This window comes from Manacus vitellinus, unplaced genomic scaffold (genome assembly GCF_001715985.3).
Source record: "Manacus vitellinus isolate BGI_N305 unplaced genomic scaffold, ASM171598v3 scaffold_1_pilon, whole genome shotgun sequence".
In the NCBI taxonomy this organism is placed as follows: domain Eukaryota; kingdom Metazoa; phylum Chordata; class Aves; order Passeriformes; family Pipridae; genus Manacus; species Manacus vitellinus.
Window position 1 is genome coordinate 35440818 of NW_021939396.1, and position 16562 is coordinate 35457379.

At 37.4% G+C, this 16562-nt stretch overlaps 1 protein-coding gene across 1 annotated transcript; it reads left to right on the plus strand.

The window, feature by feature from the left end:
- The first annotated feature begins 257 nt into the window (after positions 1–257).
- On the plus strand, positions 258–16291 carry TTPA (alpha tocopherol transfer protein). The gene is given in 8 exon segments (XM_029959404.1): positions 258–354; positions 357–422; positions 425–469; positions 472–488; positions 7645–7798; positions 8919–9112; positions 12274–12384; positions 14310–16291. Coding segments are annotated over 8 exon segments (864 nt in total). The 3' UTR covers positions 14490–16291.
- Positions 16292–16562: the final 271 nt, after the last annotated feature.

Sequence of the window (16562 nt, forward strand, 5' to 3'; positions counted from 1 at the left end):
CAGGGAGCAGTCACAGCTCGCTTTTAGGGCTGTAAGTGAAAAACAGGAGATGGGCTTAACGCGTAAAATTCTAAAAGCTGGTCAAGTTATAAACGCGGAAAAAAAACCCCCAACCCCGAAAGACGAGCCGCCCGCAGCCGGGCCGGGCGGGACGCGGCACACCTGCCTGCTCCCCTGCCCGGGGCCTGGGAGGCGCTCAGGGTTAAGCCCATCTGGGGGCGGGGGCAGCCCTGCCGGGCTCCGCCGCGCCGCGTCCAATGGGGCCGGCGGGCTTGAGCGGCCGTCCCTGCGAGCGGAGCGATGTGCCCGGTCCGCCGGCGCGGAGGCACGCCCCAACACCTGCCCACCACGCTCCGGGGTGCGCAGCGCGTGGCCGAGCTGCAGGCAGCGGGCGAGGCAGCCCGGACAGCGCTGCCCGCAGCCCTCTCGATGCCTTTCCTGCTGCGGTTCCTCGCGCGCCAAGACTTCCACATGACCTGGCCTGGAGGGTAAAGAGCAGCGGCGGCCGCCCGCGGAGCGGAGGCGGAGGGGGCGGCGCATCTCCCGGTGCTGGGGAGCCCCCGCGGTGGCTGTCACCGGCCTGGCCCGGCCCGGGGACGTGGGGAGCAGCCGGACGGGGGCTGTCGCTGGGTGTTGGGTGGGCGAGTGAGCTCTGCCCTTCTGGGGTCGGCCGAGGCCAGCCGAGGAGTTTCAGGGTGTAACTTAATTGCTTGTCACGCGTGTCTTCAGCGTGGCACCGAGTGAATGTGCTGTCTCACATTCAGCGTGGCTGGTTCTGTGCGGTGTCGATGAGGTAACATGAAAGTTGTGTTAAGTGTGGTACAGTCACTCCCGTATGCAGTAAGTGCGGTAAGGTTACAGCTCTGGTTAGGAAACAGTATCCTTGAAAGGACATCCTCGTCACGATTGTCGGGCTCAGGTTACTGGTTACTAGCAGCGATACACTTAGTCTGAAAAAAACTACGTGTAAAAACTTCTTTACTCTTGAAGTTTAGTCATTTACACCACTCCTTGCATGTTTTGGTAAATCATAGTACTTTCCTGGCTCTTTGTATGGCTTTTTGCTGCAGTGCATGCATATCTTTAATGTCCAAAGGTACAGATTGTTACCTTTTTTTTTTTTTTTTTTTTAAAGAAAGACTGCCAACCACTAAACCTTTGGAGCAGAAAGTATTTCCAAATCTTCCCAGGGCAAAAGCTGATTCACAGTGTGCCAACTAGAAGCTGTGTTTCCATGGAATTTGATGTTGATTACATAGCGTTGCCCAAGAGACTTCACCTATTACTTTCTGACTTCTCTGTACTGTAGATTTTCCAAGTTTAGTCACCGTAAGAGAAGATTGTTTGCATACAGATGTATTGCAGGATTGAGGTATCTAAAAAAAAGAATGTGAAAAACTGAATTGGGCCCTTAATCATAAATAGCTTTAAAAATTAATTTTTGTTCTTTTCATTTGACTCATGAGATTTGTGTCATAGCTTTAAATTTCCTTCTCAGCAGAAAATCTAGGGAGTCAATTCAGATTCCTTTGGGTGTTTGTGGATCTTACTTTCGCTTGAAGTTCATGAGATTTTTTTTTATATCAAAGCTGTGCACTAACAACTGTAGGACCATGCTTTTTTTTTTTCTTTCCCAACAAAAGCCATTTTATGTTCCTATATTTCTTGGTTCCAAAAAGCAGGGCTTAATGAGGACAATATGCACCACTGAATATCCACTGCTAATTGCATTGCAATTGGTTGTTACTGGTAATCCTGTAGATAGGACAGTGAAATTCAGCATTTGGCCCATGCACTTCTGCACTTTGATGTGACTAATTGTGAGGTGCGTTGTAGGTAGGTCTAATATTTGAGAGTCTAGAATCTAAGCTAGATTTAGAGATGGAGTCTATGAAGTAGCAAATTTCCTATACTCCTCTTGAGAATCAATCCTCTAGACTGGGGACCTGCTTTGAAAAAACTAAGTCTTTTTAGAATCTCTTATTTTTTTCCTGGGTCTCCACAGGCTGCTAAGTTTCTGAATTTCAACCCTTTGTTTGAATTGAGAGATTCTGATGTCCAAACTAACCTGTGTTTAATGTTTCTGTCTAGAATTTCCGTTCTCCACATGCTGTAGCTATTGGTACTTTATGTTCCACATACTAGCTGACACTTTTTTTCTAGAATACTTCTCTTGCAGCATAGGAGGAATAAAAGAAGCATACCCCCCCCCACGCCCCCTTTGGCCAAAGGAATGTGTTTATTGCAATTGGGAGATCAAGGCCCTAGAGAATTATTGTGCAAAAATCTGTGGAGGTCACAAGGCATATTCATCTAAACCAAGTGAGATTTTCATGGTTTGATGTTGCCTCTTTGTTTGGAATTCAGGCTGATACAGTCCCTTTTTGCCCACTAGGCTCCTGTAAACCTACTGCATAGGACTTGTAGAGCAGCTAAGGGATAATCAAAGTTCATGGCCCTGTTAATGCTTTTAAGCAACGGTTGTCCAGTGTCTTGGTACAGACTTATAATTAGCCTTAAATATGAATCAAGAGTCTGTCAACTGACCAGAGTGTTTATTGATGGTTAATAATTGACACAGATTTATCTGATGTCTGTTATCAACATTTGGAAGTGCTTCAGAAAAGAATAATCAGGTAATTATGGCAAGATATTCCATTTATAAATCTTTTATGATGACTCACTGCAACAGCAATCTATTACATTTTTCCAGTGGCAATTCCAGACTTGCTTTTAACTACTGACATATTGATACCTATCATGCTAGAAGAAATAAATTCATACCTGAATATAAATTCATACCTGAGCTGAGTGTTAAGTTAGTTTGTGCAGATACATTTAACTCCCGTATAAACTTGTAAACTAAGAAGAAGGGTCACAGGTCTCTATTAATTGTGCTAAAGCAATGGGTTTATATATCCCTTTTTTAATGTACCAGCTAGATGTGTATGTTTGATTTTATTGTTATCATCAAAACCACTGTCACTTGGATTCATTAGTGACATGCAAAATCTGGAGAATTAGCATCTTCTTTCCACCATAAATGTTTTTGCCTAGTGCATTTCATTATGTCCTTGCACTACATTCCCCAACTCTTCTATAGGACTGATTCTTAATGACTTGAGGATACTGTCTTTTTCTACTTGAAATGCATTATACTCTGGGGAACAGAATGAAAAATCTCTTTATGAAAAATCTCTTCAGAATGAAAATCTCTTTATGCGGTAAAAATGCAACATTGAAACTCTATGCCCAGAGTCTTCATAACATACTTAGCTTTTATGGCACTGAAAACTCTCTAAATATTCAGGATCCTTTCAGGAGTTCTGGTTGATACAAAGCTATAGGGCAAGACTTAGGGTTTGCTCTGCATTTGACTTACAGAGGAATCAGGACTTCCTAGTGTGTTGTACTGCAAGTCAGTAACTTACAATAACTGTGCTGTCCAAGAAGGGTTGTTTTTCATAGTTCCAAGCATACTGCTGAGTCTCAGGCATTGTCTCTGAGGATCTGCACATCATTCAAACATAAATACTAAGTTTAAATCAGTTACTTGGCTGCCTTTCTTCCACCAATACCAAGGGATTCCTCAAAAAGGATGGAAGAGCCCTTATTAAGCTCTCTGGGCTGACTGTTGAGGAAGCACAAATCAGTCAGCCAGACTTCCCTTTGCACTAAGCCAAAGATCTCAACTTACGCATGCGCCAGTCTTTTCCCAGTGGCAAAGAGGTAATGCATGTGGAATTGAGAAAGTTCTGTGTCTCTATAAAATTGTTTTCAATTTTTTCTCTGTGTATATTATATGTTTAAATTCTGGGTGTATCTATATACACATGTATAAAAAGAAATATAAAATATATATGCACAAAGGTGTGGATGTGTATATATATATATATGTTTATATTCTGAAGTTTAAGCTGTGGTTTTTCCTCCAAAAAATGCCAATAGAAATCCTTTTTCTCATAAGCATTGTGTGCATTGGACAACTATTGACACAATAGAGGCTTAGTTCTGTCTAGCATCCTTGTTAACATAAATAGTTATTAATCAAGAAAAAAATAATTAATTTATATATACAGATACATTAGTTTCTCCAATAACTGCATTGTTTTCTGGTTCTTTTACTTCTAAGCAAAATACTAAGTTCACTTTTTTTTTTTGTAGCACATGAATTTTGGTTTAATTAGTAACTGTATAATCTCTGATGTTCAGAAATCTGGAACTATCCCCAACAGACATCAGGAAAAAATCCTCTTAATTAATGCTTAACTCCAGTCTGGAGTTTTTCATCCAGCTTTACCCATTTATCAAGTTATCTTACATCTATTTTCAGATGCTGAGCAGATGCTAAGTAGGTTATTCAGTTTGTAAACACATATAATTATACATTGTGATGTTTTCCTTGTGTTGTAATTACCTAAGCAATTTTTTATGCTAGGTAATGAATGTACTTGTTTTTCCTGACACTAGGTTTTTCTATTTATATCCAGACTGTTTATTATACAGAACATTTATGTTTTTCTTGATGTTTTTACTGAAAAAAAAAGTATTTTTAAAAGATTTTGCATTAATTTTTGTGTTTGAGTAGTATGAGACTAGAAAACCTGTAAGTACCCACTGCTGGCTTTTTAATTCTCTGTTTAAGGATTACTCATTTAAGTAACTGTGTGTGATCTGAGTATGTCCAGCTCCTAAAAAAAGGATTGTTTACGTAAATAAAAATTTACAGAACTTCTCCAAAACTTGTAGATGCTGTGGAAGATTATCTAATACTAACCTTTACTTCAGTTCTAAATCATTTCAGGTAATTAGATTAGGTTTTCAAAATCTGAGAACTCTTCAGCACTTCCTGATTTTTTGGCCAAGTGAAATATGTTTGAAGCTTAGCCATGTTATATGTCTGAAAGATGCACCACTTGCTCATGCCATGGAAAGTGTCAGATCAGAAGTATTCCAACTATATATTTACTCCTTAGTGGATGTGCCAGTAGGTAAATTATGTTTTCTCTATGATCTCGAGTGTGTCACAAGCTGTAAACACTACTCTCTTTCTTCAAAGGTCCAGAACTTAAATCCTTTTTGTTTCCAACTTGGAAAATGTAAATATTCCTGAAAATGAGAAACTAACTGTACTAACAAGATGAGATTATTTAGGGTATTAAACGAATGTATAATTTTTATTCTCATCTTAGTTTAGCAGGCAGCTCTTTGAAGAGGTATTTAAAATATGTAATTAAAGTGTGTAATTGTTATTTGGTTCATTAAGTTGTCATACCAAAGATTTTAGAAGAAAAGTGAGAAATGATAGATGTTTGCCTAGTTGTTTTGTATTGTTACTTTTGTATTTTGCTGCTTTTAAAGTGTCTATTTTGGAAAGGGCAAGGACAAGAACATATGTTGACAGTGTTGTCTGGTTGGCACAAAGTAGCTGGAATTGCTCAAACAGTGTCCTTTGTAGAGAGTCATGCACTAGTACTCTGAGATAATCAGAGTACCTCATCAGGCCTATTTTTGCAATTATAGTGAATTTCCCTTCCACAAATTAACTTACTTTCCCTGCTCCCCCCTTCCCTTGCCTTTTTCCTTTACTCGTTAGTTTTTAATTTGGCCTAGGCTAGAACTGATTTAACGTAGTCAAAAGGCTTCTAGTAAAATTCTCATAATGATTAAATATTTCTTTCTGTGATGTATGATTTAGGATGAGACTTTTAACCACTTTTTCATTGCCAAATCAAGGGAGATATTAGCATGGCGGATTAACTTTTTAATTTTTTTTTGTACCTAAATACATATTTATAGGTGCTATTTCCATAAAGGATATATCTAATTTCTGATCAGTATATAAGGTATTTGTAAGTGCTGAAAAACAATAATATTTTGGAAATAGTTTCCTCATGATAATTCATTTGAGAGACCTTCAAAATCATTCAAGACCTCAATCTGAGCAGAAGAAAAGGTATGTTTTATGTAAAATGATACAAGAAGCTTGAAAGTAGAGGAAAGGGTAAGAAATAAGACTAATTAGCTGACATGCTATGAGGTGTACAGGATGGTGAATCTCAGGTCTCCCTCTAAGAGCCTGTAGGTAACCATCGGCATAGCTGATGCTGTGATTTTCCAAGGGATGAAGTCAATTCTACTGAGGTTCCGTTTGACCATTCTTCCAGTGAAATGCTGAAGAAAATTATATCTGCATAGATACAAGAAATTTGTAATTTATTTATGGTTATGTTCTATTAGTTTTAGCTGACAGCTCTTTTAACTGTAATGTTTCTATTGCAAAATATGGAGTAATTGATAACAGAATAAAAATTAGTTGCTGTCAATACTGATTAACAGAAATGCAAGACTCTTGGTTGCTGCTCTCAGTGGCTACCTTTAAGATTTAAACCTACATTTCAGTTTGTTTTGAAATGAGCTGCTGAAAAATTCTGATTCTCTTAGCTCCTTTGAAACTCTTGGATTAAAACTCAAAGCTGTAGCTATAGAGGAAATTAATTCAAAATCTAGATTATTTGCTATCCTTCTGCCCTCCAAATTCAGTGCTAGAGAACTTAGCACGGGTGACAGAGTAGAGGCAAAATTTGGTTGATGAACTGAGAGGAAACTTTTCAGAAGACAGTCTTGCATAGCTTCCTACTTACATAAGCAAAATATCCTAAATAAATTTTAGTTGCAGGGCAGAGCAGTTCCTTTTCCCCCCCACCACTTAATTAATATTAAAGGAAAAACAGTAATTAGATTTGGAAATTAGAACTACTGCATCACCAACTTAGTTTTTCATGATCCATCTCTAAGATGACCTTTCACAGAGCTGCCTGTAATTCCTCTTCATAGATGTCACCTCACAAAGGAAAGCCTTTAATTACCTCTTCCTTGGGGTTAGGCCATTGCCTTTCAACACACAGCTCTTCCTGTGCCTTAGAAATACTAGTTATGATGCTGCCTTCCAGCCTTAGAAACTAGGGTGATAATGTCCCTGATAACAGACAGGATCTCTGTTTTAGCCAAACAGGTTCTCATTATTTCCACTCTGTGGGAGGGAAATTGTGTAATGTGTAATGGACCCATTACTTTGTTATATTCTGCCATTTCAGAGGGGTAGGAGGGACTTCAAAAATGTTTTTGGATATACTAATGATTATACTTGTTTCAAATAGTAAACTAGAATTATTGATGACTGTGTGTACAAAATAAGGGAGGATGGGGAGGAAGGGAGAGGGTAAATGCGTGAAGAAGAATGTTCCTCTGTAAAAGTTTTGAACATTTAAATTCAAAAAATGCTGGATGAATCTGATGCAGTGTCAAACTGAATAGCCCTAAAGGTAACCTGAGTGAGAAAACTGCAATTTAGGTGCATTTTACATAGAAACTACAGGCTTATTCTACATCCAGTTTTCTTTTCTGATGCAAAATGACAACTGCAGTCCATTAACAACCTGACAGGGTTCTAAATTCAACCACTTATTTGATCCAGGATAGCAACATTCTGTTTCTAGGATTGATTTGCTTAAATCGTACAATGAAATTATAGCCAATGTAAAGAGTTAAACCTGACTGTGACCACTAGAGGAAAACATTTTTAACTGTGCTCTTCATACAATAGCTGATGCTTACCTGAGATCCACCTTTATTTATTTCCAGTTATTGAAGAATTATCAGAAGTGGAGAATTGAATGCCCAGAAATAAGTGCAGATTTACAACCATCTTCTGTTCTTGGTCTTTTGCAAGCTGGCTATCATGGAGTCCTTAGATCAAGAGACCCACATGGAAGCAAAGTTCTAATATACAGAATAGGTGAGTGACAAAATTAGCTGGAACTGTTTCACACTCAGCTCTGGCACTGGTATTTTTTGTTTGTTTTGTGGGTTTTGTTTGTGTGCTTGCTTTGTGGGGTTTTTGTAGAGTTTTTTTGTGGTTTGGGTTTTTTCTTTTGGTTTGGTTTAGTTTTTTTTTATATTATCACAATTTCTGCAGCAAATCAAAAATATTTTATGGTTACAACAGTAGCTGTTGATAAAATCAGATAATATCACAATGTCTTAACTAGACAGGTAACATATTGATGTTCTCTGTTAGAAATACCATTACATTAATATAAAGGTGAGTTACTGAGCTGTAAGGGTTACATCATTTTACTTATAATACTGGTATGGCTAAAGTTGTACAATTCTTAAAGGAGAACTTAATTTCCTTCTTAGTGGAATTCTTGTCAATATCCAAAGAAGTCTTAAAGCTTAAAACTTGTAAGATTATGTGGTTATTTGGGTCTGAGTGTCTCAACAATTATTTGTGTTCAAGTAAATTTTCAAAGCCATGGGCTAAGACTGTGTTACTGGTGCAGATGCAGCACAGAGAGGCGAGAACAGAAAAAAAAAGGTGTATACTAGTCATGTATCAATGCTCTGTGTGGATGAGCAGTTCGCCAGCTTTTCAGTGTTTACTTGTAGCCAAAGAGCCTTATCTAACAACACTTAGAAAATGTTTGAAGCACTCCCAGAAGTTTTTTTAAAACAGACATAGTTATGAATATGATATAGTTATATGAACCAATTGGATATAATATAGTTATATGAATCAATTGGATTTGATGACCTGCACTCTCAGCTAGCATGACTGAGCTGTTCCTGTCAAAACTTTGCACTGGAGACTGGAGCCATAGGTGGAACATACTACATTAGGTGATATCTATAACCATTTACCATTAAGTGATATCATCTACAAAAAAAGCATAAAAGATCAGTGACAGAGCAGGCACACAAAGTAACTTATGTACTGCAAATCAGTTTACTTCAGGACGTTTAATATTGCCGGTTAGTCCCTGTTCCCAAGACACACACTGGAAGCAGTAGCAAGCAGAACTACAGGTATATGGGGTATTCTCATGGTAATGCAGAGTAATCTATATACTCTTCAGGACAATGGGATCCCAATTTATTTACTGCATACGATGTGTTTCGTGTAAGTCTCATCACATCTGAACTCATCGTAAAGGAGATTGAGACTCAGCGGAATGGAGTCAAGGCTATCTTTGATCTCCAAGGCTGGCGATTTGCTCATGCATTTCAAATCAGTCCAGCAGTGGCCAAGAAAATCGCTGCTGTTCTCACAGTAAGTACGACATACTGTTTTATGCAGCTTCATTGCTATAACTCCCAATATTTCCTTTGTTCTAAGCTATAGTAAATTTTCATTCTGTAGGCCTTCTCAGTCTGTGCAGCTTTAAAGAACTAAATCCTAAATTCATTAATAGGCATAGATTGTGCTTGATTTTACTTAAAGTGTGTTCTTCGATAGCAGTAAATGCCCTGTAACTTCTGATATCTTATAAGAACTCCACTGACCTGTTACAACACAAGAATTTCATGACTGTAAGAGCAGACAGTTTTAGAAGGGACATGCATCTCTTCCATTCTTTTGAGCATTAACTCAACATTCAAAGCTTTTATTTCTGAGACTCAGAGAATATAATAAATGGCATGCATTGAGAAGTTAAGAGCAAGGCATTACTAACTCGTTAACAGTATGAATGAGGCTATACAATCTTCCATCTGCTACCAACAGAATGTATGGTGTTTATGTTCTGCTTGCTTTTTGCCCCCAGCATGAGAATTATTTTGTGCAAATCATTGCTACCTCACCTCCTAGTTTTCATAAAACTTCTAGGGACTTTAATTTCTTCAAGGCTTATGCCCTTCTGCCAAATCCAGCTGAATTTTGCCTCTGGATTTGTGAGGAAAAAAAAGAATGAAAGAAAAAAGAGAGGGACAGAGAATTGGCTAGCAAGCTACAGTGTAGTTTTATAATCCCATTTTCCTTTAGAAGTTAGGTTGAAAGTCAGAAATAAGAAAACTGTTAGCCTGTAATGTGGAAATGAGCCTGGGAGATAATCTCTTGCTCTGATTTGGTAAGGTTCATATCTGAGGTTAAATCAAAGCTTAGTCATTGAACTAATATCATCAAAATTTCAACTGTTCTTCCTTTTTGATATCTACTGTAAAACTGTAGTGAAACCATGAGGTATTCAAAACTTTTCACATCTGGAATAAGAACTCTTGGTGTTATACAATCTTGAGCCAGATCTCATGAAAACAAGACTAGTTAGAGTGTTTCAGATGATTTCTAGGGTAGTAAAAAAATTGCTAGTAATTTTTTTTAACCTTGAAATAGAGCAGAAAGGAAGTAGAATAGGATTTTCAAGTACATCTAAATATTTCAATCCATTATCTCAAAGCAGGAAATTCTTTGAATGTGGTGTTGCCATCTTGACCTATTTCAGATTCATTACATGTCTTTCAAGCTTCTAAATGTTTATTACAGCTATTGAAAAAAATAATCAAAACTTGTGTGTTTCCAGTGTTCTTTTCTAAGATGAGAAAGAATTTTAACTCTTTCTTCTTTTTCTTTTTTTTTCCTGATTTCTTTCATCACGGGATTCATATATTTCATATATTTCACCCAGAGATTGTTCTAGAGTTATTCAATATCATAGATTCATAGAATCACAGAATATGCGGAGTTGGAAGTGACTCATCAGGATCATCGAGTCCAACTCCTGGCCCTGCACAGGACACCACAAGAATCACACTACAGGCCTGAGAACATTATCCAAGCATTTATTGAACTCAGACAGGCTTGGTGCTGTGACCACTTCCCTGGGGAGCCTGTTCCAGTGCCCAACCACCCTCTGGGTGAAAAACCTCTTCAATATCTAAACTAAACATCCCCTGACACAGCTTCATGCCATTTCTATGAGTACTGTCACTGCTCACCAGAGAGAAGAGATCTGTGCCTGTCCCTCTTCTTCCCCTCAAAAGGAAGTTGTACCTGTAATGTCTCCCCTTAGATCTCCTCCAGACTGAACAGGCCAAGCGACCTCAGCCCAGCTGCTTCTCATATGGCTTCTCTTCAAGGCCCTTCACCATCTTCATTGTCCTCCTTTGTATGCTCTCTAATAGCTTTATATTGTGGTGCCCAAAACTGCTCACGGGACTCGAGGTGAGGCTGCAGCAGTGCAGGTTAGAGCAGGACAATCACATCCTTTGTCCGGCTGGTGATGCTGTGCTTAATGCACCCCAGCAAATGCTTAATGCACCCCAGAATATTCTTATAAGTAAACAAGAAACCTTGGGATTTAACCCTATGTTTTAATTAAGAAATGTGTCTTGCAAATTACTATCCTGCATTAAGAAACAGAAGCTAGTAGAAAGGAAATATGTATTAAGGAATGGAAAGCATAGTAAGAATAATAAGTGACATTATCTTGAAAAGTCTATCACCCCAGTTAAAACAAAATTGTTTCGTGAAAAACATGATAGTAGACTTTAGGTATATGATAACACATAATAAGAGGAAGTAAATCTATAATGAGATAGTTTTTAGGTCTTTATCATACATTAAAATCTAAAAGGAGTGGCACTTAAGAAACGTGTTGGGTTTGAATTTTTTCATCTTTCGAACTACAGTGCCATAAATGTTTGTGAGAAATACGATTTTTATAAGTGGAAAATGTCTGGTTGCACAGGCAGTATCAGGTGAGATATGAATGGAAACTGTACTTTCCCCGTTGCACAATGCTGGTTTTGAGCACTGGCGTATTTTCTTTTAAATTTCAAATATCTGGGACTTTTAAATGAATCTTGAATGCAAGTAGAACTATTTCATATTATAAAGAGTTTATAACAGGTAATTTTTTTTTTAATTTTCATTACAACAGTAATTGTATCGTAAAGCTGATCTTCTGGCTTGACCAAATTCCGAGTAATTTCAAGGCTTGTCTCTAAATTATAAATATAATTTATTTAAATTCAAGTTAGTATCTTCAATAGTTTATATTTATATATATTTACATATTATCCTGCAGGCTGTGAGTTGCCAATAAAAGCACATACCTCGATATCTTTTTAGTAAATTAGCAGGAGAATCTCTGTTGTGAAGATTTGTACCTTAGAGGAAAGGCTGAGCACAAGGTTTGTGTGCAATATTTATGTGCAGTTTGGTGGCAGTTTTCTTTTTTGTTTTTCTGTTTGTTTGTTCTAATAATCAACCTCTCCTCTTACTGATTTTTTTTTTTCTTTCTAATGGGAGGAACAAGATATGATTTTTTTAAATGTTGTTGTAGCAGTGTAAATTAAGAACACTCCAAAATGGAGGAATTGGCAAGATCAGGAGGAATAGTTTAACCTATAGACTTGACAGGTCTTGTCCTTAGCAATAGAATCTTTACAATAATATTTTCTTTTTCTTATGCTGTTTTTCATGTATATTGACAGGATTCCTTTCCACTAAAAGTTCGAGGTATCCACTTGATTAATGAGCCTTTATTCTTCCACCCAGTCTTCGCTCTAATTAAGCCTTTTCTCACTGAAAAAATAAAGCAACGGGTGAGTGCACACAAATATTTCTTTCTGTCACAAAACCCTTATATGACAATCTGTAGCACTTCCCTTAGTATCTGTCACTCTTGAGCTTTGAAGAACATAAATCATATTTGTTTGTTAGTGCCATACTGGCCACCAGAATCTAATTGTAAAGTATTTGCAGTTATCAATAACATGAGAGTTGCAAGTGGTGCTGTTACCACCACTCTAAAGATAAAAACCACTGTGACACAGAGAGGTTTAATAATTTGCTTGAGGTTACAAAGCAATTATTCTGCAGAACTAGAAAGAAATAGGTCTTGGATCTCCCAGTACTCTGTCTGTAAATGACAGAGAAAAAATATCACTGAACAGTGATGTTATGCTCCAAGTTGTGCAGAATTAGTAGAAGACAACTATTTAGCTCTGAAAGACCCCCAGAGGCATTTATGCATCAAAAATAGGTCAGACTTAAGTTTGAAGTTTTTTTCCAAATATCTTCTTAGTTGTTTTGAATAGTTTTGCAGTTATAAATCTGCAAATTTATATTTGTATTTGGATGCAAAAGCATGCCAAGAATTCTGGTTTATTGTAGCATGGAAAGAATATTGGACTTTTCAGCTGGCGTAAAAGTGAAGTGTTGACAGCAGGACTAAGGTACAAAATAAGCACCCCTGTCTATTGTTACTCCCATTCTGAAGCCTCCTTTTCTCAGCACATGGGTCTTGTACGTTTACAATAGCCACTGCATTCCAGGACAGTAGACACAGATCTTTCTGGTCACTGTTAGCTGTAATTTGCCCCTTTTCCTAGCATGTGTGCTGCTATGAGAAAGAGGAAGCCTTGTGCAGTCCCTCACTCTCAAAAGATGATAGAAAGAGAGAGTATGCTTCAGCAACCTGAAGCCCTGGTCCTCCTTTTCTCACATTAACACCTGTGAAAAAAGCCCATGTCACCTGATCCAGTTTTGGGCTAGAACTTTAAAAGTGGAAAAGAGGGCAGATGGACACTAAAGGCCTAACCCAAAACAAACTTGGTATCCTAGTTCACTGAGTGGAACAGAAGCAGCTTGTTTGACTCTTAGCTTAGGATTACAGGTATGATCTGAAAAAAAAAAACAACCAAAACAACCCAACTCCACGGGCCAGTTCCCCATACCTTTACAGAAATAATTACTATTCACTCACTTATCTTACTTCCTGATGAGGAAGTGTTAGAGAAAAGAGAACCAACTTGCTTTTGAGTGTATATCCTTATTGTCTTTGCGTAATAATAATCGCAGAAAATTCTTGTCAAGTGTTAATAAAATGATTATAATGAGAAGAAACAAAAATGAGAAGAAACAAAACTACAATGTTATGAGGGTGAAAGTTGTGGAGTAGCCCAGGATCTAATTTCAGTTGGTACTGAAACATAAGGACTAAGATACAAATTCTTTTGAATATCTTTCTTGACACATGCCTGAACCTACATACTACATAATGTTGTTTTTAAACACATGTGGCAGGACCAGATAGTGTTGGCTAGGAGCCAGACACTATCCTTTTCTTGGAAATGACTGAAAGGCAAGCACGTGACTAAACCAATTTCCAGTCCTCCCACGGTTCAGCCTTTGGGATGTCGTGTGTACGTTTGTCAGTGTTGCTAAACCAGTCTGGAAAAAGTGTGTAGTTAGTTTTGGCTCCTGTGCTCACAGCTACATAAAACGCAGTTCTTAGGTTGTAGTTTATCCTTCAGCAATCTTCAGATACTGAGCAAAGTTTGAGCACCCATGGGAAACTCACAAAGTATTTCCTTAATTTTTTAGGGAGCTCATTATGAACAAGTACACTTGTTAAGTCAAACCAAGCTGGTGGCTTCAGCTCTTGAAGAGAATTTGTTTGCTGCCTGTTTTCACTCAGTACTCTAGCATTCATACCCAAGTAAAGGCTTTTCATATTTTGTTTTAGGTGTATATGCATGGAAATAACTACATGCAGAGTCTGACTGAACACTTCCCCATCAGCATTCTCCCACTGGAATATGGGGGGGAGGAAGTCTCCTTTGAAGAGCTGGCTAAAGAATGGACTGAGTTTATAATGGCATCTGCAGATTATCTTCGGAGCATTTCTCTGGTTGCACAGGAATAACCTTATTGCAGTATTATATCAATTCTTAAACAGTGAAAACGGAAATAAGTTTAATATGAAAACATTGATTTGAACTTGAAATTATTGCGAATGAAACCAGTGTATCTTTGCAGGGCACTGAATATTATATTGGCTGCACTTTATACTAACTGGAGTCTATCAGTATGTGTGTCTGAAGAGATTAATGAATTCTACATATTCGTAGTGCTATTTGTAATTGATTAACTTGTATGCCAGAAAGTTGAAGAATGAATTGGATATCAGACTGATACTGGTCCTGTTAAGTCTTTGGAGATAACTCATTTGAAATAATGCAGTCCAGAACCTTACACTTAGCTCTTGTATCTTGGCTTGTCAAGACAACAGGATATAAAAAAAAGAACGGAATGTGGCTAGGGTAGAGTAGTTTGTTGCAGAAGCATGACTACGGGGCTAATTTACAAGGAGAGAAGAGGCTGCTTTTTGGATTGATTCTCAGGGAAAAAGGCTATTTTGTTAGTTTGTGTCAAATTGAAAATTAGTTAGCAATAGTAAGACATTTGTGTTAATCTTTGTGCTGCTTGTGCAACTTCCCCTTTTGTGCTAATTAAAACAGTATCTTCCAGTTTTATAAAGGAAGCTGGGGAAAACACCATGTACCTATTCTTCAAATGACAGTATGAATCAGGAGGAGGAACTGGTAAGAGAGCCCAAACAGACTTGAAAATTCTTATTTTCTTTCTTCAAATTGATGTTGTGTATGGACAACTATAAGCAACTCAGATTACCACCTTTAATTTTTACTGTAGAGGACTACAAAGGGCAAGAGCTTTCAGCTTGTTTGCATTATCTGTTTGTTTCAGAAAGTGAAATAGGATTTTCTTTGCGGATCTGAAGTTTAGAAATACTTGCTACATAGTTTAAGGGTGCTTTGAGGTCACTGAACCTCAGCATAGAAGATACTGGATGTCTTTATTTTCAGAACAGTAATTGACAACTTGCCATTCTATTTACTGTTAGGTACTGAAAGAAATTATTTTTAATTTCTGCTAAGCCTTCTTTATTTCTGTAGGGGTAATGAAAAAAAATCTCTATATACTTACTGGAAACCTGTTTCTGTTTTGGTTTGGCTTTCTAAGTGGCATTATTGAGATATGAACACTGTATATGTAAAAGCTATCACTCATTACATAGCATCATCATCCTGCAATCCCCAGTATCTAATGATCTAAAGTATTATTTTACTTTTCACTCAGCTTTTTCTTAAAATCGCTGTTCGTACAACAACTGCTGGAGTCCATTTACCCAGTTTTTAACTTTGTTTTGTAATAAGCCAAGAAATCTTTGCATAAGCAGTATATACTTAAGCATTCCATATGAGTCTTCATATAAATGAATCTGTAACAAATGCTTTGTTTCTCAGGTAGCTATAAATGATAGCTTCAGTTATTTTGGAATCTTTAGGACATTGGGATGCTATATTTGTATATGCTTAAGGGGGAGAAATTATACTATCCTATTAAGTCAGAAATGTCTTATTTTACATTATGACTAATACTGCATTATTGTGAAAGTCATTGGAAGCTATTCTTTATTAGCTAGAGGAATACCTATGAAAGACATTAGAGCACTTGTTGGTTGTAGTTTCTTCTGCTGTAGTAAGGTGCCAGAAATTCTTAAAAAACTGAAAAAGCTGCTTATGGTTTTTTTTTTCTTCCAATTCCCTGATTTTCTCAAGTGTGTTTTTCATTCTCCTCTTTCATGGTATATTTGACATGGAGCCTAAATTTAAATAAATCTTTTTCAGATACTTTTTCATAGGATCATATATTTTATATATCTTTTTTTTTTTTTCTCAGATTGAACTATTTTGTGATAAAAAATCTCCTTAAATAGAGGAGTTTGGTCAACTGCTAATTCTTCTTTATAGGAAAATAAACTGAGCAGTCAGGCATCTGGCAATTGTTCAAGTGTGTATCTGAAGTTCCAAATCATTTACCAACTGGAGAACTGAAGCTATTGTCCTAATTCTGCAGTCCTTGAATTTTAATCCTTGAGTGTAAACTGCACAAAGGAATGAGCTGTGTTTCAGTG